General features: G+C 38.0%; 1 protein-coding gene across 5 annotated transcripts in view; it reads left to right on the top strand.

Annotated features, from left to right (window-relative positions):
• fgf13a (fibroblast growth factor 13a) overlaps positions 1-24,026 on the top strand; it is a 142,553-nt gene extending 118,527 nt beyond the window's left edge. For all 5 annotated transcript variants that reach the window (XM_021316002.2, XM_036126916.1, XM_012861839.3 and 2 more), the window contains 2 exons: positions 13,639-13,837; positions 22,067-24,026. In XM_021316002.2, the coding sequence (XP_021171677.1) occupies positions 13,639-13,837; positions 22,067-22,203 (336 nt within the window). In that variant the 3' untranslated portion in view covers positions 22,204-24,026. The remainder of the gene's footprint in view (positions 1-13,638; positions 13,838-22,066) is intronic.
• The last annotated feature ends 223 nt before the right edge of the window (positions 24,027-24,249 follow it).

Raw genomic sequence — 24,249 nt, 5'->3', positions numbered from 1 at the left:
AAAGGTTCTCAAATCTGCCTCTGGTGAAACACTGCAACCACCACAAACACACCTGGCGTACAGCCTAGGTAGTGCAATTCCGATATTTGTAAATCCTGACAACTTGGAGATAGGATTTATGCTAAACCTTCCCATCATTGAAAGAGCTAATGTGTATAGGTTTAAATCAGTATTGAATGTCGGTTTTTGGCAAGGTGAGACCCACGTACACCTACAAACTCCCTCAATATTGGCCTATCATGATGCTGACCCCAAACTTTATTTAGTCCCTAATTTGGATTTGTGTACCAAAACCAAAGACATCCACTGGGTATGCCCAAGCAACCCATTTATCAGAGACGTTACCCATTACCTGTGTGGTCTAAGGAATGAATCTCCTGAACAAAACTGTCAGGCTAGAATGACCCTTAAAGATGCAGGTGTGGAAACCAAAATTCAGCGGGCAGGTAACCGCTGGCTCGTTAGCACCCCAGAGGCAGAAGCCCTGTCATCCTACGAGCAGCATGACACAGTTACTAGACTAAAACTGCCCAACCAAATCATTTTCTGTTCCCCACCTCAAGGCGCTGTAGTCCACATCGGAAACATGGTTCTGCATCACCTTGACGTTGACAAATATGACTCAGAGATTGAAATAATAGATGTCTTTAAGGGATACAATTTCAGAATTGATGTCGGCATTGAAAGACAGCTTTTACTTGCAGGCACCCAGCTGATTAAATTCAGTCTCACTCCATCAGAGTTGAGCTCGGTCCCTCTGCTTCGCTTCCCCAGAGCTACAGAGTCGACCGACACTCACATTATGACCATTATTGTGGTTCTCCTTGTATTTGGATGGGCCATCACTACCGCGATGGCGTATGCAGCATACAAGCAGATTAAACAGTTGCAAACCAGGATTGACGCCCTCACCTTTGTCGCTCCCAGGTTCGTAGCACCAGCTCCTTGAAGGTCATAAGCTGATTAGACTACGAACCGCTGTCTCTTTCCTTTCCCTTTTTCCCTCTCTCCTTTCTTTGGTTCAAAGTTCAAACCTGATGACCAATGAATGTATTGACAATGGTGATTGTGAAGTTTGCATTTCTTTTTTTTATTACTTTATTGTTGCCTTATTAGCCAATAGAAATGACTAGCTATAGCTTAGTCCTGCCCAGGCTAGGTCACTGACCCAGGCACAATGAATGCTTTGTTTTTCCTCCTCTTGGATGATGAACTGAACTGCATGAATCCCAATGGACTACTAGAAAGACTATTAGGTTGTTCCACTCATGCACAACGGATTTTCGTCACGCCAGAATGGACTTGGTTGTAGCTTTAAAGACTGTGACCAGCATCCCACTCTTCAAAGCTAAAGGGGGGTATGTTGTGCCAGTTCAGACGTGACAGAAAGCGGACATCAATTCGGGACGTAACGGACTGCGTTACCCATGATGCAATGTGGTCAAAATGGCCACCAACTCCCATCACGCAACACGGCAAAATGGCCGCCGATCAAGATAAGGTTGCTATGGTGATGGCTATAAAAGCCGATCACACACGAAAATCTTCCTTCTTCCCTGGCTTTTAGCCAACCCGAGAAGACACGCACAGCTGATTCCGTTGGGGTGATTCCACGCCACGTGTTCGATTGCTCGCTGGACCGAGATTTTTCGACGCAACGGTTATTCCCTGTTTTTTTTAACAGGAGGTCGACTTAAATAAGTACTTTTAAATTCCCTCTGATCAAAAGACTGAGAGACGCCGGATTTCCCAGTGATCGAAGAGGACCCCGCTTTGTCTGGCCAACAAAGCGACTGTTGAACCCGGAGGAAGAAACGAAGCAGCTTCTTCCCCGTCCCGCTGCAGCCTGTGGACAACTGCGCTCGTCGAGGCGCGTCCAGAAAGCCACACTCGGAGCGCTCCAAATCCAGCCCCGAGGCACCTCAAAGTAACGGGGTTTTTCCCCTTTTATTTCTGTCTCACCAACAGGGTGTTTAGAAGTGCCTGGGCAGGCGTAGAACTTTGTAGGTGTTGGTTAATGCTTTTATTCCACGACGAAGTTGGAATTATTTTGCTGAACATTTTCTTTGTATGTGCATGCATTTTACAATTGATTTTGCTGTTGATTTGTGATCCATCAAGAACCCCGCCGTGGGTTACCGCTTTATTTCTTTTCATCTTTTTCCCTACTTTCCCCCCTCTCTCTTTTCGCATCTTCTTATCAATTTAATCTTTTTTTTGTCCGAGCTCAAGTCGCGGGCTTTGCTTTAAACTCCCAGTTAGCTGCGCCCCTCGAAGCGAGGCATTATACTATCAGCGTAAGCGTGGTTACGTCATTAGGACCTCCCCTCATACGTCATCGTAGCAGCCATCTTGGGAGGGTCACGTGTATCTGAACTGTAGGTAGCTTAGCTGAACTAGCTTTCGTAAGACATCAAAGCGTCCAGTGAGATTCCCGAAGCTGTTCTGTCTATCAATGCTGATACGTCAAATGCCGATGTTTCGAGGGCGGTGTTAAACAACTTTGAGTTAAGTTAAGATCTGCTAACCGCTCATTTTAATCCATTGTTTATTTTTGTTTGTTCTTTATTTCCACATATATTTTTGCATGTTTTAGTTTAGTAATGAGTAAGAATTCCAAAGTTGTTTGAATCAGAGAATTACTGTAACAGGGAATTGCTTTTGGTTCAATAAAACCAACCACTGCGGAATAGACATTGTTTTGTGTTCAGTCCAATTCACAGTTACATGGTTATTCAGAAATCAGAGCTAACCTCCTTTGGAGTTAACATCTGATATTAATACAGAGACAATATCATTGGATGGTGATAAGGAATAAGGATTTAAACTCTAATTGCAGTTACATTGGGGTTCTCACAGCCTGCTGGATAAACCTGGTCGGTTAACAGTCCGACCTGATCATTTATTCCAGCATAAATGAGTTCATAACAGCAAATTAACTAATGCATTAGTGGCATAAATACTTACAAGCTTATAGCTAACATCACCACCATTTGAACTATATTTGTTATAGCGGAAATTTGAGTTGAATGATTTATTATTTAAATTATAATACCAAATTATAATTAATAATAATAATAAGCATATTCAACCAGCTTATGGCATAACACACTGGTTTTGCCCTAATTAAAAAAGCCAAGTTTGTCACATTGTAAATTATATTTTTTGCTCTTAACCAGCAATAACTCTGGGCCTTCAAAAATAGTGACAGTGGTATTAAAACTGGCATCAAGTATTGATTAGTTTTCTTTGAAATTTTAGTATTGTGGCAACCCTATTATATATACTATGTTCTGTCTATATATGGACAGGGAGGTGAGAGATAAACAGCAGGTGTGTGGGTGAACAGAAGTCGCCAGTGAAAATATATTCATCTATCACCATCAGTGTGTGGGAGAGAAGGAAGAAGTTAATATGTATTTTATTTTACTACCTGTTTACTTCTACTTGTTTGAGAACGTATTAGGTCTGAAATATCAGAACTGCAAAAACATAATCCTAAATGCCATAAAAAGCGTATTATTTCCTTTATTTCAAACTGAAATAAAGGAAATAATTTTTTATGCATCTATTAGATTTGTAAGCTTGTTTTTAGACCAACCAATCTGCACATATACTCTTAAACTCTCTAGTGCCTTTCAAGTGGTGTCATTAATTTCCTAGTGGGTCATTTTTGAATTAGGGTGAGTCACTGAGGCTCCAGCTGAGTCTCATCTAGACTGCTCAGTGAGTGTGTGAGAGTAGACTGAAGCATTCGGCATTTGGGAGGTGGAGATATTTGTCAGGACAGCTCTAAGTTTTAACGACATTACTCTATAATTCATATGTGTTTCGTGTAAGATGTTTAGTATACAATAGGTGAACTGGTGCTGTGCTTGTCATTTCAACTGACCAAAATTGCAATAAATTTCCACAAAATGTGTTAAATTAACTTAATGTTAATTTAATTTAACATTTCAGCGGTACAAGAAAATACGCTGGCTAATGCTGCATTCAGACCAAACACCCTTTGAGCATCAAGGGCATCGGGATTACATTTAGAGTCTATGGTGGACGCGTCTCGGGGGGCTTCTTGGGCTCCACGTTTTGAAGCTTTCTGCATTTTTTTGCTGCAAATTTGGTTTGACGTGTGTTAAGCGCCTCTAGAGCAGCCGACGCAAGAGTTGGAAAAACTGATGTTTTGCTGCTGGACGCAGGGCGTCAACCAATCAGAGAGACTGCTAGGTGATGTTGGGGGTGATTTTCCGAGAGGAAAAAATATTTCTTTTTCAGATCACTGACAATTGGATGTCCACTAACTTGAGACAGATGGACAGATACTCTTCAGCTGAAATGGGGCGCCTGCAGTTGGTGTCATGGTGGGAGATGCGGGCTCCGATGCCGGTCAGCAGGTTGTCAAACTGGGCCTGGGAGAGACATAAATAGCGCTGAAAGCGACTCTCGACAACGCACAGCTCCTGCACCAGGTGGTGAAACTCACCAAACTCAAGACGCCTCTAAATGATCTGGTGAATTCAGGCACAGCGCAGATTATTATATACTATTCAGTAAATAAAGCCAAGCCATTCTTGATTTCGTCCGCAATTTACAAAGAGTCCGGCAGAGGAAAAGAACAGGGACGCTCCTCCCAACTGAAGCCACTTCACCAGAGTCAGAGCACGTCTGGCAGAGCTCTATACCAATGGTGTCAAACTAATTTCTCTTTGGGCCACTTTGACATCATGAAGTCATTAAACGGGCCGGTTGCACATGTAAAAATGATACTTTTGATTTGAGAATTTCATTTCAGTTCACATAGAAATATATAAAAAAAGCACACAGTGACATAAAAGTAGCAGCCTTAGGCCCAGTTTATACAGTTTATCTGCAAAAAAAAGTTGTTATTGGGGTGACTTACTCTTTAAACTCTCATGATTCTGCATCATCTTTTCTATTTTTGGACATTTCTTGGTTGTTTTAATGTGTTGTGGAAAAACTGACATTGAGGGGCAGCATGCTGTTACTACACTGTTAAATCAAAATTTGCTACAGGAGACACAGTTTTAGCCGTTTTATACACTTTAAAAGGATATATGCCTCTACTTTATGACATGATATGCCTTTTTTGGCTCTTGAGGGCTGGATAAATTGCCTTGACGGGCCTGATTCGGCCCACGGGCCTTCAGTTTGACATGTGTGCTCTAGACGGCGCATGTGCACAAATGTCCAAGTTGAGACATTGGATGCTTGTGACCACAGTAGCATCACCTACTTATTAATAATTTAGTAAATGCAAGTTAATTACCACCTAAGCCAAGAAATCATGTTTTTTTTCTGCTAATTTCAATGACATGGGTGTCACAGCTCTTAGACTCATTGTTGCACATATGCACATGCACAAAATTGATGCAAGCACTACTAAAAAGACACACCAATGACCCAAAATAAGAATAATTATTTTTCTGTTATGCAAACACATGTTCAAAGACATTTTAAATTCCTGGAGAAGCTCCAACTGATGACAATTGATTTGAACAAACAACAGGAATTCAAACTGCAAATTTTTATTCACCCAAATAATTTGAAACCTGTTTTACAGACAATGGAAAAGTTTAATTGAAAACATGTGCCCATTTTTAGTGTTTTATTCAGCTTTTAATTGACGCTCTTGATTAAATGTTGTTTCCTCTGCTGCTAATTACATCTACAAATGATGTAGATGTAAGATGATTGCTTGAAGGTCTCACTTGAGAAAGAGGCTCAGTGAGATTAACTGTGCAAATAAAGGTAAAAAAAATTGAATGAAAGGCTGAACATGACAACAGAGAAAAAATAGCTGGCACAAAAAACACACAAAGCAACTAGAACAAAGATGAAAGATGATCTGGAGCACCTAACCTAAATATAATGAGGTAGTAAATAAATGACACAAGAACCGAGGGTTAGTTAAATTTCATTATGGTAGCACATAATGACGAATAAAACTTCATGATTCTTGATTTGATATATGCATAACTCCAACCTCTAGATGGCAGCAACATGCATCCAGTATGATCCATGTTACAGTATGTGTTGAGTATGCATCAGCAGGCATAAGTGCTCTACATGGTTGTAGCACAGAAAACGGTGGAAGATTGGTAAACGTAAATAATGATGATGTTTTCAAAACCAAGTGATCCAGAAACTGTTAATCATTGAAATATCATAACAAAGACAGAAGATGATAAAGTTACAGGAGAGCAGAGGATAAGTAAGTTTAACCTTAAACACCTTTGATTAATTATTTCTGAAGGAAAAAGTACTTGAATTTTTTTTGTTCTACTTGAACATGTGCTGTGTGTTTATGTTAGCATTTTAATGCACTCTTATGAAATATGTAATTAAATCCCACTCTTTTCAGCTATATAGTCAGCATAGTGCCATTAGTAAATAAACACCACAGTAAGGTTTCACCTTTCTAGGCGTGTCATTAATTGTTCTGTTTTATGAGTGTTTACATGCTTCTAAATTGACTTTAAACCCTGTGTCGCTGCATTTTTTTTACCATTTTGTTATCTTCCCAGTGTATTCGAAAAACAAATAAACACCATGAGGTGACTTTAGTTTATTCTTTGTAGAAGGATTTTTTCCCCTAAATCCTGAATCCCTTTTGACCTTTTTCAAACATCTGGCTTGATGAAGATGTGTGTCACTACTCAGCCGCGTAATTAGTTTTTCTGAGTCTCACTCGCACTGAAGTACGTAGAAGGAACTTGAGAGGTGCTCGGCTATGATTTTATTGGCATAATTGGAGTCGTTCTAGTTTTTTATATTGTGGCTGAATAGTCATTACACCATACTTAACATTGATTTGGCTTGTCTTTACAGAAGAAATTAAATGCTTTATGATAGTATTTCACCTCCCACTGGCATCATATGAGAAAACATTGCATGGCTTTAATTACTTCCTTTAAGTTAGTTGAACTGTGCCATTTGAGAGCTAGTTGTTATTGAGGGTGCTTCTTTATATACCTGCATGGCTAATAAAATAAGCATTACACAATAGGTAGTGGAGCATTTTAAACTGTAAATATATCTTACTACAAGGTTTCACAGGGGTGTATTATTTGTCAATGCATTACATTTAAAGAGAACATGAATAGTAATTAAACATCTTATTAGGAGCCAACGTCTATATGTCCATATGTCCATATGTCCAATGACATATGTTATGTTATTGGCTTTTATACAGAGCTTAGATAAAACTGATATAACTTCAGTTCAAATCTTTTACAATATAATATATTATTGTATGAAATATGGCATACAGTTTTATGTTGTATTATTGTATATGACAACTAGCTAAAGTAATCCAATATGAGTTATTTCTGTAATACAAACTGCACAACATCAAAAACGGTGCATAAATAAAATTGCTTTAAGTGATAAAAAACTTTAAGAAGTTTGAACGCACACAATGCAACCCAGATGCATTAAATCAGACCTAAAGTTTTAGGCCAGTAAGGATTAACAAAATTGTTTCTGGAGAATTATTTAGAGAATTGCTTTGTTACTTTCTTAAAATCCAAAGCTTTCCATACATGTTATAAAGTTTGTTAGCACCATTTTAAACTGTATGAATTGGGTCAGATATTTAGAGGCTCCTTCTATGAGGTTCTCACAAAATTTTGTTGGAATTTTCACAGATCCCTCTTGACAGAACTGGTGTAAATGGGTTAAATTTTAAGGCCACCTGCCTCATATTCACCTTTTTTTAGCTTTGCCTACACATTATGTTATTTTGAAACTATTTTGGCTTCATATATATATTGTTCTCAATTAATTTGGAAGACCCTTTTGAGCCCGAGCTTTAATTTGATTAAAGGGCCTATATCGCATCAAAAAATCAACTTTTTGATCACTATTTTATGATGCTATCCTTTTTTCAAAAGCATGCCCAAAGTGGTATTTTGCTTTATCCATGCATGTCTGAGTGGTCCTCATGAATTCTGCTCCATAGCAGCTGCCCTTCCCTATCCTATCATTTCTGCTCAAAACTGAGGCGAAGTAGCTTATCTGGTACCCTAATCTGCACATGACAGCAACTGCTCATTTTTAGCTATAGATGTCTTAAGCTGTGAAAATGTGTTTTCGACTGCGAGAGGTCTCTGACTTTTTCAGCCTGCCTTAACCAGAGCCTTGTCACCAGAAGTGGTGATACCATGCTGCAGTGGCTCTAGGGCAACTTCACGAAATGGCCGGCACCCACACAGGGAGAGGCCTGGGATCATCTGAAAAATATCTGGTTTTTACTAGGTTCTAAAATATATAAGTTTACACTCAACTACATCAAGCCTTATTCATTAAACAACGACTGAACCAAAATGGATGTGACAAAAAGCTCTAGGTAACATGAAAAACTGTAAAATGAAAACAGTTCAACTTTATTAGCATGGCTTTCGACATTGCAAACTGTGTCAGACACATCATCAAAAGTTACTACATAGCCAAATAAAATGTTTTAGACCAATATGAAATGACATTTTCTGTGGAGTCATTCATTGTGTGTATTTGCATAGGAACTAATCATACTTGCGCCGAAAAGTCCACGAATTGGAATTGGATCATTAAAAGTTAATTTGACCAAAGCACCATAGAGATTTGAAGATATGGAGATGAGCATGCATATATTATTTTCATGCAGATATTGTCCTATTTCTAAAGAGATTTCCTTCAGTCCATTTGTCAGCATTGATTAAAAAATCTCCCTTTTCTTTATTATTTCATATACCGATTGGTTTTGATTGACCAACAGATATGCAATTCGCTCAAAGAGAGACCTCTAAAACTCTTTTAAGCATCTAACGTCCATCATAGTTCTGTGTTAGGAGAAGCAGTGGGGGTTGAGGGAAGAGTTGGGGATCCCCTGCCATTTTTGTTTCTCTTTGTGTTAGTTGGCACAGGCCTGCTGTCTAGAGATCCGCTCCAGTTCGGCGCTAACAGCCAGCAGCCTCTCCTGAATCTTGGCTCTAGCTGTGAGTGTATCCATCTGCGTCTGTCTGCTTGTCAATAGACTCTCATTCTTCATCAGGACATGTGTAACCAGCCAAATCCACATAAGCTCATTATTAGAGGTACAACAGAACTAAGCTCAAGAGCAGCTTGTTGTTTTGCTTCCAATTACTGTTTGTGCAAAACTGCAGTGGATGCTGCCCAGTCTCTCCAAGACCGCTGAAGGTAAACAGCTTGGACAAAAAAGTCGTGCAGTAAAGAAGAAAGAGGCTTTGATGCACTGTAAATTTGGTGAACACACAACATAGAAAATGTGTATGAAGGATAAAAAGCAGCAATGAAAGTGAAAATATTATGAATAAGACATGACTGCTATAAGTCTACCTCATTACATTAATTTTAGATTTTATTATGATCTCTTATTAGTATTATTAGGTGTGGCTTGGTGTTTATATGAGGGTTATTATAAATACCAGCATGCACAGATGCTAATGGCTATGTTGAATGCTGCTCCAGGTGATAAACCAATGATGCTACTTTGCAATTGTTTTGAGTTACTCTAAACTGACTTTTTTGGCGTTCTTTTATGTTTTGCAAAGTTGCCTTTGTACAGCGTTCACTTGACAATACAGAATTTAACTGATGTCAGTTTACTTTTACAACTTCATAATAATTAAATATAAAAAGAGCAATGTAAATGTAAATGTAGCAGTACAAACTACATTTAGTAGCTCCTGTAAATGAGTTTTACTAATTTTTAGTGTTTAATAAGTGAAAATCATTATGCGGCTAAAATGTTTGTACTATTTTAACATCTAATATTACTATTGGGGTATGAAACGAAATAGATTCACGGGCTCTTAATATGGTTTTAGCCAAAACTGCTTAAACCAAGACACTGCTGAGACCAGGTTATCAAGACCGAGGAAACAACACGCCAAGGCAAACTTATTAGTTTGTATTGCTCATTTCAGTAACTAGAATATTCAAAGTGCTGTGCATGAACATAACATAAGGAAAGAAAACATTACAGAGGAACATATCAGTGGAATAGTAGCCGGAGGTCAAGATATAAGACAAGTTGGACCACAAACTTAAACATTAACATTCAAAGGCAACTCTAAACCAATAGGTTTTTAATCTTAATTTAAAGAAACTCATGTTTTTAGCACTTTTTTTCAGTCTTCTGGGAGTTTGTTCCTGATAAGTATCTGAGCCGGAACTAAGTTTCATGGCTAGTTTAATGAAATTCACGATTGAATCGCCTAGAGTTGTCGTTGTTACACCTTAGTAATATATTTCTTAAGTGTAACTTTAGACCTGATGAAAAATAATATTCTCAGATATCTTTTCTTATGAACATCTTATCAAAACTTGTCAAGAGACTGAGGGTATGTACCAGGAAGATGTTTTTATCAAGTCTTTTATTCACGGGACAGAGACCTGGTATAACCTGCAACTTTAGCTACGTCCAGGTTCTACCTTGTCCTCTGGCCTGTTTTTGTCTTCTTCATCTTTCTCACCATCAGAATATAATTTTTTTTCTTTCTTTTTGACAGAGCGTTTGTCAGACGTAGAGGACGTTTACCATCAGTGTTGTATGTTTTACGCACAAGCTAATGTCCTATGCTTAAATTGTGGATATCGTTCTGATTAAGTTAAACTGAACTTGTTTAGATCATGCTGCCCACTTAAAGTGAAATTACAAAAAGTCCACCTAAGATTGAAAGTGCTTTATAATGATGGATTAAAAAAAGCCCAGATGAGCCAGTGCCCGTGAAGCATTTGTGTCTGCTGCTATACGCTCACTAATGGCCATTTTAAGAAACTGTGTAAGTTTATTTCTCAATTGAATGAGTCGGATAATAGCATCATCTAGTTACTGACTAACATTGAATATAGCCGCAGTTTGGAAGCATTGGTATGAAGGCCCCCTGATACATTAGGGGTCTGTCTATGTCTTATGGACCATGAGTCTGCATTAAAATATCTCTCTCGCTGACTCTCTGTCTCTCTCTCTCTCTGTCTCTCTCTCTCTCTGTCTCTCTCTCTCTCTCTCTCTCTCTCTCTCTCTCTCTCTCTCTCTCTCTCTCTCTCTCTCTCTCATAAGTAGGAAATTATGATTTCTTTTCAAAAACCATTTGAATTTCAGGAAACATAAATAACACTTAAATTACAACAAACTGTTTATATCCTGTAACCTGACTCTCGCCAGATGGATGTAGTTCCACTGAGCTCCACATGACGCCACATATCCATCTGTAAACGCTGTCACTGGGAGGGATTTCAATACCACATCAAATGGACAAACCAATCAGGATCGCCGGGTGGGGTTTTCGTTGATGTGACGTATCAGAGAAGCAACTGTTTGGATTCAGGCAACAATGACGGTTTACAGCAAGGAAGCAAGAGTGACCAGACATCCCAGAGTCCCCGTTTTGGATGTCCTGTCCCCGGAAATGTCTCGGATTGCAGATCAGGCAAAACAGACCAACCCCTCGACAGGAACTCTGTGTTCGCCCGCCAGCTTAGCGAAATCAGAAACATCTCTGGTTTTAATTAGAGAAATTTGGTCACCTGGTAACATAGGTGCTGCTATTTCATCAGTGTTATTCAATCTACCAAATATTAATTCTTTAAAAGAACACCAGAGAACGGCTTTGAAGCCTTTTGTTAATGGAACAATGGTTTCAGTTTCATGTTGGTTTCGATGTGAGTGGTTGAAGTTGCACGGCAGTAAAGATGAAGGACAAGTGGTTTATCCAATCATATGCAAGGATATTTATTAAGGCCCTTCCTTCTGAAATACATATCCAACGGAGCAATCCCAGATAGATGTGTGGAGCTCTGCGGAACAAAATCCATCTGCCAAGAGCCAGGTTATATATCCTGTGGGAGTTCTTAAATTACCTGGCAAAATTAATGTAATAGATATTAGATGCATCTGACAAGTTGTTTCCCTCCATCTATCAGATGTCGCCATTTTGTAAAATAGGCCTGTGCAACAGGATTTTAAAATAAATGCATCTGTCTGGTTGCAATTGAAGAGACACCTGATAAATAATGATACTCTTTTGTGAAGCTGCGCATGAGGGGTTTTTAGCACCATTGTCATCTATGTCATTATGCCCAAACAGGGTTACATTTGTGACAAAACTGAGACCACACAAAGTTTGTCTCAAGACCTGTCTTGAGAACTACATTACTTACTCTTAACCAATGGACTGGAATTGTTAAAGAAATCTTAAGATGGAAAAAACAATGACACAAACCAATTTTAAGACCACAGAAGACCAAAATGCAAGAAAATTGAATACATACAGAAGGAAAATCAGCACCACAGAAGACCAAAGGACAATATTTTATACAGAGAGACCTAGAAGATCATATAAAGAGTGTGTCCGGCAATGCTTAGTGTTTGATGATTTTCATGTCGATTTAAAATAATAACAATAAAGTTAAAAAAATGTTACCCTGGTCTTGCAAAGAAACTAAAGACAAAAATCTGAAACTGTTCTTAAAGAAGTGTGCGTGGCTTAATCATTTGCAAGAAACTACAAAATGCTTCTACAGCTACACCCTAAAGAGCAAGCCTTCTGACCTTCCTATCTGAATGAGCTCACTGGGGTACAGTTGGATATGATCAAAACATCCGTGCCTTATCTATTCTAGACTTAACAAAAATAGTGCGTTACGTTTTTCGTCACTTGCGTTTAAAGCACATCAAAAAGTAATCCCTTTCTTTTCAAGATGACCTAGTGCAACAGATACATCATCCCTCCAGCACCAATCACCCACGACCGCCGCCCCAACCCCGTGGTAGTTTAGCTACCATGCGCTTGTCTCTGAACCAGCTGTTTACGTACGGCGCCTGAAATCCAGAAAAGGGACGAGTGAGTTTTACAGGAACAAGTCCTCGTTATTATTTTACTTGATCATTCTGCAAGTATTATACACAATCTAATAGCTCTTCAGGTGAATAATTACTTAATGAACCACAACACTAATCTCTTAGCTGGTTCTTCATTCCTCAAACAGCATGTTTACAGAGCCTTTGTACAGCCAATAGCTTAGTGATTGAAAGTAATGAGCACCTTCTTTGTGTTAACTGCTGAGGCATTCCTTATAAGCCTATTAAAGCCCCTTTGTTAAAGAGTTCAAACCACTTATCTTTTAAATGAGATCATTACATCAGTACAGTAAAAAAAAAAGGAAATCTAAGGGGTGTAAAAAAATAAGCTTGTGTAATAAAATGTAACATTCAACAAAAACCTGAGGGATAATGAAGAGGGCATACATAATTAACACGTAAGACCAAATAAGAATGCTCAATTAATTTGACCTGCATGTTATATTAATGCTCCTTGGTAACGGTAACTCATTATTATCTCTGCCATGAAGTATTGCATTATTCACAACAGTGGAAGGAATAAAATGATTTAGAGCAGTGCTATAAAGGCCTTGTGCCATGGGATAGTTCATCTGCTCTTTTTCTGCCTCACTGTGTGTTTTCTCTACACCACAACATTATTAAGTTGTCTTCATATAGAAGGAACAATAGTAAATCTGCTGTGTTTGGGTTTTTTTTTCCCCCCCAAGACCCTTGAGACTTTGTGAAGTACTGGCCAACAACTGCTTTAAACTGTTCCCGCTTGTCCTCCTCCACAGGAACACTTCACAGCAGAGTGCAAATTTAAGGAGTCTGTGTTTGAGAACTACTACGTGACATACTCCTCCATGATATACCGACAGCAGCAGTCAGGCAGGGGCTGGTACCTCGGTCTGAACAAAGAAGGAGAAATCATGAAGGGGAACCACGTTAAAAAGAACAAGCCAGCAGCCCACTTCCTTCCTAAACCTCTGAAAGGTAGGTCTGCACTTATCATCTGTTACGTTATCATTCCTTATTGTTAAGGGCCTCATTGTGCTGGTTCAGAATTAGGTTATATAACCAGCAACTCATGTGTTTATAAGGAGGATTTGTGCCCTTACTGATTTCAGGCAACATGAGTAAATACAAATGCAGTTTTCAGATGATGATTTCAGACACTGAGGTGAAAACACTCCCCATAGCAAACGGGACCAGTGTAAAAAGGTAAACCCACTGTTTAATCATGAACAAAACGGGATTAAGCTGGGATATATTGTAATTGATTTTCCTTGAGTTTCGACCTCCCAATTCTGATTTTGATATAGTCTGATTTGGGATTATAACACACAAAAGAGAAAATATGTGCTTCAGACTATACAGTCAAATAAGTAGCTGTCAATCTATCAGAAAATTAAGATTATCCCCATTTATACATCAAAGCATATGTCCCTGACTTGTATCAGATTTTTTTCTCAGCTCTAAAAAAGAGCATCAACGGGCATGCTGTAGGTTCTGTGTTTATTTTGTGAAAATGGTGGGAGATCTTTGATTTGCATGCATTTCATGAGAAAGATTAAAAGAAAATCTGATTTTTTTTTTCAATACTGACTGGGGATCAGCGAACAGTTGGTCGATTCTGATTTCTAGATAAAGGATAAGGATAAATTGGAGCGTCTCCACCTGAAAACTACTTTTTTTTTCTAGAAGGAATTTTTAAATGTATTCATTGGTTTTAAAATATGTTCTGTTGTATGTTTTGTGTGGATTATTTTATCAAAAGCCAAATGTGTTACTTACACTGTCAAATCTGTTATTTAGTATGCTTCTCAGAGAAGCTGGCATGTGCCTTTTCAGTAGTTTCTTCCAGCTGGTCACAGTCTGTTACAGGTCCTGCGCAGAATGAGGCGGAGCCACCGGCTGTAACCAGAGGCTGCACAGACAATATGCTTGAGCGTTTTCAGTAGCAAGCAGCAGCACTTTATTTTTATTAAACCAAATTACAGAAAAACCCCACCCATTCAGGCAATGTGTTTGGTAGCGTGGCTGCAGAGACTACAGACAGCAGCCAGAAGGGAGGATGTCAGGGTTCTGTTCTCTGTTGAAAAGGCCACAGTCCTTTCATCTTCACCAGCAAACTGATTGTACCTGTCAACAGAGACAGAAGACAGAAAGAGAGAGGGAAAGAGAGAGGCAGTTTTCTTTTTAGCAAGGCAAAAGACAAGCGCTCTGGTGTTTGTTTTAATTTAAATAGTAGTAATGGAATTATTTTTTTAAATTCTATACATAGAAAAAAAAAAACTGTTTGTCCTTCCACCCGTTCTGTATGGAGCTTTGAAAGATGTTTTCAATTCTCCCATTTATTCACATGCAGACAAGTAGTGACTGAACTTCCTTTTTTTAAGGTTTCCCTGTAACCTAAAAGTAATGTGGGATCCAGTGCATGACTGTAAAGCTTTGGTGTTCAATGTTTAGTTTACGAACAAATGTTAAACAGAGTTTTCAGTGTCCAAACCTTTTAGCTCGTCAAGTCAAAAGCACTCGAGGGCCAAAAAGTGAATAAAAATAAATAACATAATAAAAAAAGTGATTTTTTTTTTAACTTGTTCGTGCTGTACCTGACATTCAATTCAATATTTAAATTTAAGATTTTAATTTATTACATTTAACTTAATCTAACTGTAACAATTTTGCCCTAATAAAAAGAAAAAAAAGTTTCTATCTGCACCAGCCACAGTCGGAATAATCATTCTTGAAATGCAGTTGGGGAGGCCGCACAAAATCAGTACTGGGGCCGCAAATTGCCCCTGGGCCACACTTTGGACATGCCTGCTTTACCCCTAACTGTCCATTTTGTGACAAATATCTGCTATAAAATGGACAAATTCAAATAAATCCTCATTTTGTTTAAATCTCAATTTTTCATTGTCTTTTAGCAGAGTGAATGGTGAAATGAGAAGCATGAATATGCCTTTCTAGGTCTGAAGCTTTGCAGACATGCTCTTTACAAAAAGTAAATTTCTGAATAAAAAAAAGAAGAAACAAAAGCACCATAGAGACCTGATTTTCCTCTTTTAAGCTTCAGTTAAAAATCATTTACCAACTGGCTCTTGCTTTGTTGCTGTGATTCATTAAACCATGGTTGATTCAATCACCTGTCAAGGTTTTTTTTTTTTTTTTTGGTATAAATCTGCTTTTTCACAGCTGTTCACGCTTTCCAATGGTTTCAAACCATCTGGCATGTCAGTTGAACACTTTCACACCAGTGTGTTTTTAATGACGTCCTCAGCAGATCTGCGTCATCAGGGATTGACAGGCTGTTCACACGTGGGCACAAATTCAGTCCATTAGGTTTCTTTTCTCAATACAGTCCTCTTTTCAAAAGGGTGATAGAGTTAGCTTTGCTCAGTTATAGCTCTTGTTTTTTTTTTTAAGGTGTTAGGAGGCGCTTTGAGGTTAAAGTTTAAAAATAGTGTTAAATGGTGAATCTAAATATGTCATACATCTGCTTTACAATTTAAATGTTGTTACATGTTTGCATTTAACTTTCCTCTTTTTTAAATCATATGCCAACATTTTCTCTTAAGATTTTAAATAGACTCACAAATAGAAAAATACACCACCCTCTGTATGTATTGTCACGCCTGCGAAGAATCTACAAAACAATCTCCATTGCACTAGCACATTCTCACATTTTTGACAGATCCAATATTTAATATGAGCACATTTATTCAGTGGAGGAAAAAAATATGTTAAGAAATTACTGTTTTTAACTAAATTAACAGTCCCACAATAATGGCATCCATATAGGTTCCTATGAACTGAGAGTTCTTTGTGGTTTATATGTTACTTTTTTAACTGAATAGCATTTATTCATCAATTCCTTATCTATACCAGCTCATCTGGAATGAGCAAGGTCGCGTGGCCAGCCGTCATAGGGCAAGAGGCAGGGTAGACCCTGGACAGGTCACTAGTCCGTCACAGGGCAATACAGAGACACACAGCACAAACCGCCACCCACACACGGACACTGAGGGCAATTTAGAAAGACCAATTAACCTAACAGTCATGTAGATCCAATCTACATGCATCTGTAGAAATATGAAATCAAATCAACCCAATCACAAACATAGTTCAGTCCGCCATATTTAAAAATAGGAGGTAGTTTTTCATCCATATGCGATGTCCTTGTTTTGAATAAATAAATGTGAAATCTGACACCAAATTCCATATATACTGCAAGTGGGCAAAATATTTTGTGTCTTAGGAAGCTCACCTGATTACATTCAATCATTGTCATTGCAGCAAACCCTCTTCCCAAGCAAACATGCAGAACCAGTCGAAAGGAATGACCCTTTTTTTGACAGGAAGAAACCACCAGCAGACTCTTAATCAGTTTATCTGCTGTGACTGACAGTAGGTTTGAAAGCACAGAGCAGAGAGGAAAAAAATAAATAAAAGCTATTGTCGATGATTACTTACCAAACTAAAGAAAGTACTTCCTGTAGGTCCATTAGTGACGTCAAACTCATGTACTGCTGGATTCCTGGATTTGATAAGTAATCCATGACATCCTGTTTCCCTCAGTCACAAATGTAACATGAGACAAAAGCCCTTTTGTCCTAACCTATCGTCAAAACGGGAAGAAACGAGGACAAAACTAATTCAAGTAACGCATGCGTGTGTTGAGCTATATCATCCAGGAAAAGGCTATAATAAAATAGTTATATGCCAAAACTAACTCCTCATCAGAGGTGGGTAGTCACTAGTTACATTTACTCAGTTACATTTACTTGAGTAACTTTTTGAACAAAATTTACTTCTAAGGGTATTTTTACTTAACTACTTCTTACTTTTACTTGAGTAAATATTATGAAGAAGTATTGCTACTCTTACTTGAGTAAAATGTCTGGCTACTCTGTCCACTGGTAATAACTTCACTGAATAAAAAAACAAACTTGTTTCAACCAAAAAGATAAGATAAGATAAGATAGGCTTTATTGATCTCACATTGGAGAAATTCACTTGCCACATCGGCTTATAAGAGAATGCTCCATAGAGGCACACATCTACAGCTTATATTAAGGTGAGACTTCTTGCCTCACCTTAACAAGAAGGTGAGACTTCATGTCTCACCTTAGTACAACCTTTTATTACGTTTTTTTTTGTTTTTTTGTTTTTTTTTCACGGCTCTAGTAGCTCGCTTTTTATGAAAGTAGGCTGACAGGAAGGGGGGTGGAAGAGGGGGAGAGACATGCGGCAAAGCACCGCAGGTCGGATTCAAACCTAGGTCGACCGCGTCGAGGACTAGGGCCTGCATATATGGGCTGCGCTACTCACTGTGCCACGAGCATGCCCCAAGCTTTTTTTGTTTTAATGGTATTTTCTTTCTGCTGAGCTCATCAAGCCATTTACAGGTGAAGTACCCACAGTAAACGGTAGATATTGTTATTGGAAGTACTTTGCATTGTCCTAACTTACTGTATATACATTAACTGCTTGGTTTCATAAGTTTTATGTTAAAAAAACATTGTTTAGAAAAGTGTTTTTACTTAGGCTGACAGAAAAGGGGGTGGAAGAGAGACATGGGGCAAAGGACCGCAGGTCAGATTTGAACCTGGGTCGACCGCGTCGAGGACTAAGGCCTCCAAACATGGGTCACGCTAAATGTTTGGACATTATTTTTATGTTAGTCTTTAAAATACCAGCATTTGTACATAATTCAATATTTTGGCCTGACTGATTACATCCCTTTAAAATATTAAATCAGTTGTTATAAATATTTACTCAGTACCTGAGTAGCCTTCTTACTTAATACTCGCACTTGAGTAACTTCTTGGTTGGATACTTTTTACTTTGAAAAATATGATGGAGTTGTGCTACTCTGGTTACTCTACCCACCTCTGCTTCTCATTTACAATTAAAATAATAATTAAAATGGTTCAACCAATTGTAACTGTGACAAACAAGGTTGGTCAAGGACCAATGTTAATTGTGAAACCAACCACAGAAAAAAGAATAGTAAAAAAAAAAAAAAAAAATCACCAAAGCTTACTGTTGTTAACCTTTAAGTGTGAGATTATACTGCTATATAGACAGATCCGTTTATTTTTCTAAATCACATTAGTTTGTCAAACATGTTAATTGATCTCCCAAGAGGATGAACATGTTTTAAATAAAAAACACTAAAAAAAGATTTTTTAATTTCAAACACCAAAATACGTGTAGGCCTACTGTATGTTATGTAAAGGATAATGCCTGAAGAGGTGTCCATTACCAGAATTTAATGGTTGACGCAAAGTCCATTCATTTCTGATGATGGACACCTCAAAGGGCATTATCCTGCTTATACCATGGAACTGAACACAGAACTTTCATCATGCATATTGATCATTTCCAGCTCAGTGTCATTTGAAATAATGTTTTTTTTTAATCTGAATTAGGACAGCAAACTGCAACATTTAGTTGCAAACAATAATTGAAGGTGTAAAAATAATCCGTATGAAGGATTTTACTCAGACACATTCAGCTTGAAGATAACTTTTATGGCTATTTTATCTTTAGCCTATTGTTAAGAAGCATAACGTTCCTTCTTGCAGTACGTTGTCCAGTAGTTTAATTTCAACTATCCATGTCTGAGATAAGGTTAATGCTATACCTACTGTACATGTAATAGGCTATCCAGGACTTCGCAAACAATAGCAAGCTCAACAAAAAGATAATGATTTGCCTTGATACAGGCTGGATGGGAGGTACTGAGAATAGGATACAATTAATGAGGTAAAATGTCAAAACATATCAGAAAAAAGCCAAACTACAGCCCATTAAAAGTAAAAAAGAGAAAATCTAAAATGAAAGCTTATCTTTTAATCTGTGCTCTGATGTCGGATCTTCTGTACAAAAACAACAGTTATCTTCAACGTTAACAGAATAATTGCACAATTCATGTTTTAGACATATCTACTGATTCGGTAGGAGTTTTCCACTGCAAAAACAGGATGAAATAATTTGTTCCAGCAGCTCATAGAGATTTAGCGACCATGGTGTTACAGGGCACCAATTAAGGAGCTTGCTGGTGACAGTGTCGTCTCCGACATTACTCACCGCTCTACTGGTTCCAGTTTCTGAGATGCAGCCCTTTGCTTCTCGCCCTCTTCCACTTTGGATGAACAATCTTAAACTCACATCACTTAAAGCAAAAGATAAAACTCTTGCAGTTTTTTTTTTTTTGCCAAAAGATTTGATATAAATCACAAAGAACTGAGTTTGTCCAGAGAGTTTGGTAAATAAATATGGGGAATTGAGGACAGCTTAAGGTGGCATTTTTTTATGTTTAAGAATGAAAAGTAACTGTTATGGTAGATTAAACCTTGGGTTATTTCACTACTAAGATGATCACCTTTACTACCAAACTCTTTTCCAATTGTCAGTTGCTTACAGTAAAATCCTGCCAGTGATTGATATGGTGTGGGGGTGGTCTCTGGGTTGCTGCTCTATCATAAAAATGCTGGTGTAAGTGAACTGTCTGAAGGGCTAGATGTGCAGTTTCAGCCACAGACCCCTGAGGAATAAACATCAAAGCATTTTAGGCAGCAGGATGTTGAACACATCCTGAAACCAAAGACTGTGAACATCAGATTACTGATGTTTCTTCTAAAAAGGCAGCTGCTGAGATGCGCATTGAGCTAGTCCTGCACACACAGCAAAGCTCAAGCATTGGCAGCTTTTGAATTTATGAAGGGAATATAGTTTTGTTTTATTTTGTTTTTTAACCAAGTCAATCTACTGTGACCTCATGAAACAGCAGTTTTGCAAAGAGCAATACATTGTCTTCAAAAAACTGTGTTTATAACCTTATAACCTTTTCACATTTACAAATTATGACTCCTCGGGTAAACTGTGTTTCAGTTTATCTAGAAGATACATTTAAAAGGAGATTAAAAAATCAGCGTTTTATTTGGTCTTATCTAATTGCTGTATGAAATTCACAACAAAGTTTTTTTTTTACAGCAATGGTTAATTTCAGGATCATAGAGTTGTCTAACTAATAGAAGCAATACAATGTAGTTCTACAGGATCTCTGTTTACTATAAAGAAATTATACATGCCACTCTCCCCTAAAGTGGATTTAAACCAAAATGATCCAGCAAAACCTTCCAAAACTTTAGCTATTTTTTTTTTTTGGAATCCTAGAGAAAACCTCAACATGAATTATTTTACAACCTTGAAAAACTGTAATAATTCTAAAATTTCAACTTTTAAATACAGTTGAAAAACTTCCAGGGCTTGAGTTTTTACATGATAATACACCATGGACACTTCTAGAGGCTAGATGTGTAAGAGCAAATCAAACACGCTCCAAAGTCATTGGTAGCCTTGAAAAAGATATATAACAAGCATTAATATATATTATTGTTTATCTGTTTAAGTATAGTTCCACACTGAAAAATGTGGAGAATGCAGCCTTTAATTTGAGCACATTTCTTAAGTAGGGGAAAACAGTTGTAAATTTAGGAGAAAAAAACAACAGTACGATATTGATTGGCAAACCCAAAAATCAACACCTTATAAATGCAACTTATGTTTTTTTTAATCTGTCTTTAGCAAGGTCAGAGAGTTTAACAAGTTTTGATTATGAATCCTTGACTTCCTGTTTTCCTGGAGTTTAAATATGTCACAACACACACAGGCCCATTTCTGTCCGCGACAAACAATGAAAGACCATACATGTCATTCTAATAAAGATGTGTGCTGATCTCCATAAGTCAGGAAATGGCTTCAGAAAAATAGCTGCACACAACAAGCTGATGTGGAAAACAAACATTAAAACTAAACTGAGATCCAAATGAAGAAGATGAAGATGAGTCTGGGTACAGAGCTGAAGTCATACAGTGGAAACTACTTTCAAATTTGCATAAAAGCATACACAATGGTGTAAAAACGGTACATGGATAAAACTGCAGGGTTTAAACTGATATTTTTATATTTGCCCAGATTTGCATCAGTTAAACTTAAAAATATTAAATTTTTTCTCATTAGACAGTTAAATGTTGTAAAGTACTTTGAGATCTTATTTCACACACACAAGCTGAAGGAATTCCATTGTAATTGCTTCAGAATCTCTTTGTACGGTATAAATGGCAGCTGTTGTTTTCTTTCTTGACAGTTTTGATCTATTTATATATTTATGAGTTGGTCTGATTTCCACTTTCCCTTGTCTTTCCACAGTGGCTATGTACAGGGAGCCGTCTCTCCATGACTTGACAGAGTTCTCGCGCTCTGGCAGCGGCACGCCCACCAAGAGTCGGAGTGCCTCAGCTGTCCTCAACGGCGGCAAAGCCGTGAGCCAGAACGAGTCGACGTAGCCCGGTAGCCAAGCCCAGGCCTGGGGCCGAACCATGAAACCTTACCTCTCACAGAGCGGGAATCTAAGCAGATTCCGATCGGCGGTTCAGGACTAGCTACGACAATATTCCACACATTAAAAACGCCCAGATATCATCAGTAAAAAGCATTCATCAAAGCAGCACCTAGAATAAGACACATAACCTCGCAAAGATCACTCTTGACATACCCAAACAATTATTTCTTTTTTGCTAGGTTTTTATTGATTATTGTCAACATGTTCTTTCGGTAAATGAGTTTACTCACCTTTATCTATGATATTGTCATTTTTTTTTTTTCAATCACTTTTTTAGGTCATGCAAACACCAATCACTTGTGCATATGTCACACAGGGACAGCAAGTTAGATATGCAGGTGTTCAGGGCAGCCAGTAATGATTCTTGTCCATGAAGGCTGTGGTGGGACAATGAAAGCCCTGATCACCATCTCATCCATGCTTCTGTGAATACAAAGCCTATAAACTCCCTGGCATGGCTCAGCCTCGTCCTCCTGGCCAGCCGGATGGTAGCTCTCCTGCGTCCTAATGCACACGCTCAGAGACTGAGCTCCTTAGCATGGGAAAATGAAGCCTATGTTCAACTGACCTGAGATATAAGGAGCAGTGTGGCTCTCTTGTTGTTTATTTATTTATTTATTTATTTTATGTTTTCTGTCTGAGAGATGCCGCAGCTGTATTTTTCTTTTGCTAATTTTCTGAATTAGCTAAGAGGCTTTTTTTTAAAATTAACTGTTTTTTTTTTTTTGTTGGAATCCCCTCTTGTTCTCTGCCCATGTCATTGTTTCATGTTTGCGTTGTCCTTAGTTGTTAGGATGGGTTTCAATAAACCAAAGACAGATTGAAAGAGTGTCCCTTTAAGCTGCTAAAAAAAAACAACAAGCCAACATACAGTAGAGATAAAGATGGATGTTTTTTTTTTCATTCTACAGTTTTTGATGAAGGGAAGCAACATTTTTTGGAGGGAAAACATAACTTGTTGGCAACCTGGCTTGATGCTGTGCTTTTTCCTGATATGCTTAACGATTGAAGAATGGAATGACTATTTAGTGTTCCCATTCCCTTCCGTTACCACTGTGTCACACTGTCTTTTGCTCTTGTCCTCGTGATATGTTTCTTCTCTTTGTGCTCGTGTCATACTTCGGTCCCCCACCCCAGCCATCCTTCTTTCTTTCTCCACTTCTGCTGACTGATAAATGTCACCATAGGAGCATGGTGGATGCCCCTACCCTATCCCAACTACCCAGGATGCTTGTTATGTGTTTGAGTAACTTATTGTGGTGATATTTTCTATTTAAAAAAAGGAATACTGTGGACTTTTAGGTGGCTTAATATTTTATAGGAAACGTCAAATTTATAAAACTGAAAAGCAAACAAAAGTACAAAAGCAAACTTCTTCCCTTTCTTGCACAGGGCATGTACACAAATATGTACAAAAAGGACCCTTTTTGTGGGCTATGTACTCTTTCCTTCAGCTACATAACTTATTTCTAGTACATGCTTTTGGGAGACTTTTTTTCTTGATTCCTTCTGGAGGTGGTTTGTATTAGGTGAATTTATCTGTTGCATGGGAGAAAGCAGGGGAAATACTGGTCTAGAGCTGCATGATGTAGGCTATATGTATTAACCCATGTTGGATCATGTGTTCCACACTACCAGGCTAAATCTGACAAAACAGCATATACAGACAGGCAGTGCGGCTGTCTGATAACTTCCAGTTGTTTATTATTTGTTGTATACACAAAAATGCACTGAATAAAATGTTTATATTAAGATATACTTTTAAAATGTGTCTGACGTTCTTCTTTGTGTCATCTGTTACTTTATTTGTTACTAGGAGGGGTATTACATTAGGTGAAATCAGACATAAGTTATTCAAAGAATGGCAAAAATTGTTTTAATGTAAACTGTCTGCGCCGCTAAATTTGCACTTACTAGCTTTTTCTTCGGTTCTGCTGCAGTCAGTGCTTCCCAAAGTGAAATAATGATTCCCTTAGAGTTACGATAACTG

Source organism: Fundulus heteroclitus, chromosome 23, assembly GCF_011125445.2.
Source record: "Fundulus heteroclitus isolate FHET01 chromosome 23, MU-UCD_Fhet_4.1, whole genome shotgun sequence".
Taxonomy (NCBI): Eukaryota; Metazoa; Chordata; class Actinopteri; order Cyprinodontiformes; family Fundulidae; genus Fundulus; species Fundulus heteroclitus.
This window is presented reverse-complemented; position numbering and strand designations above follow the sequence as displayed.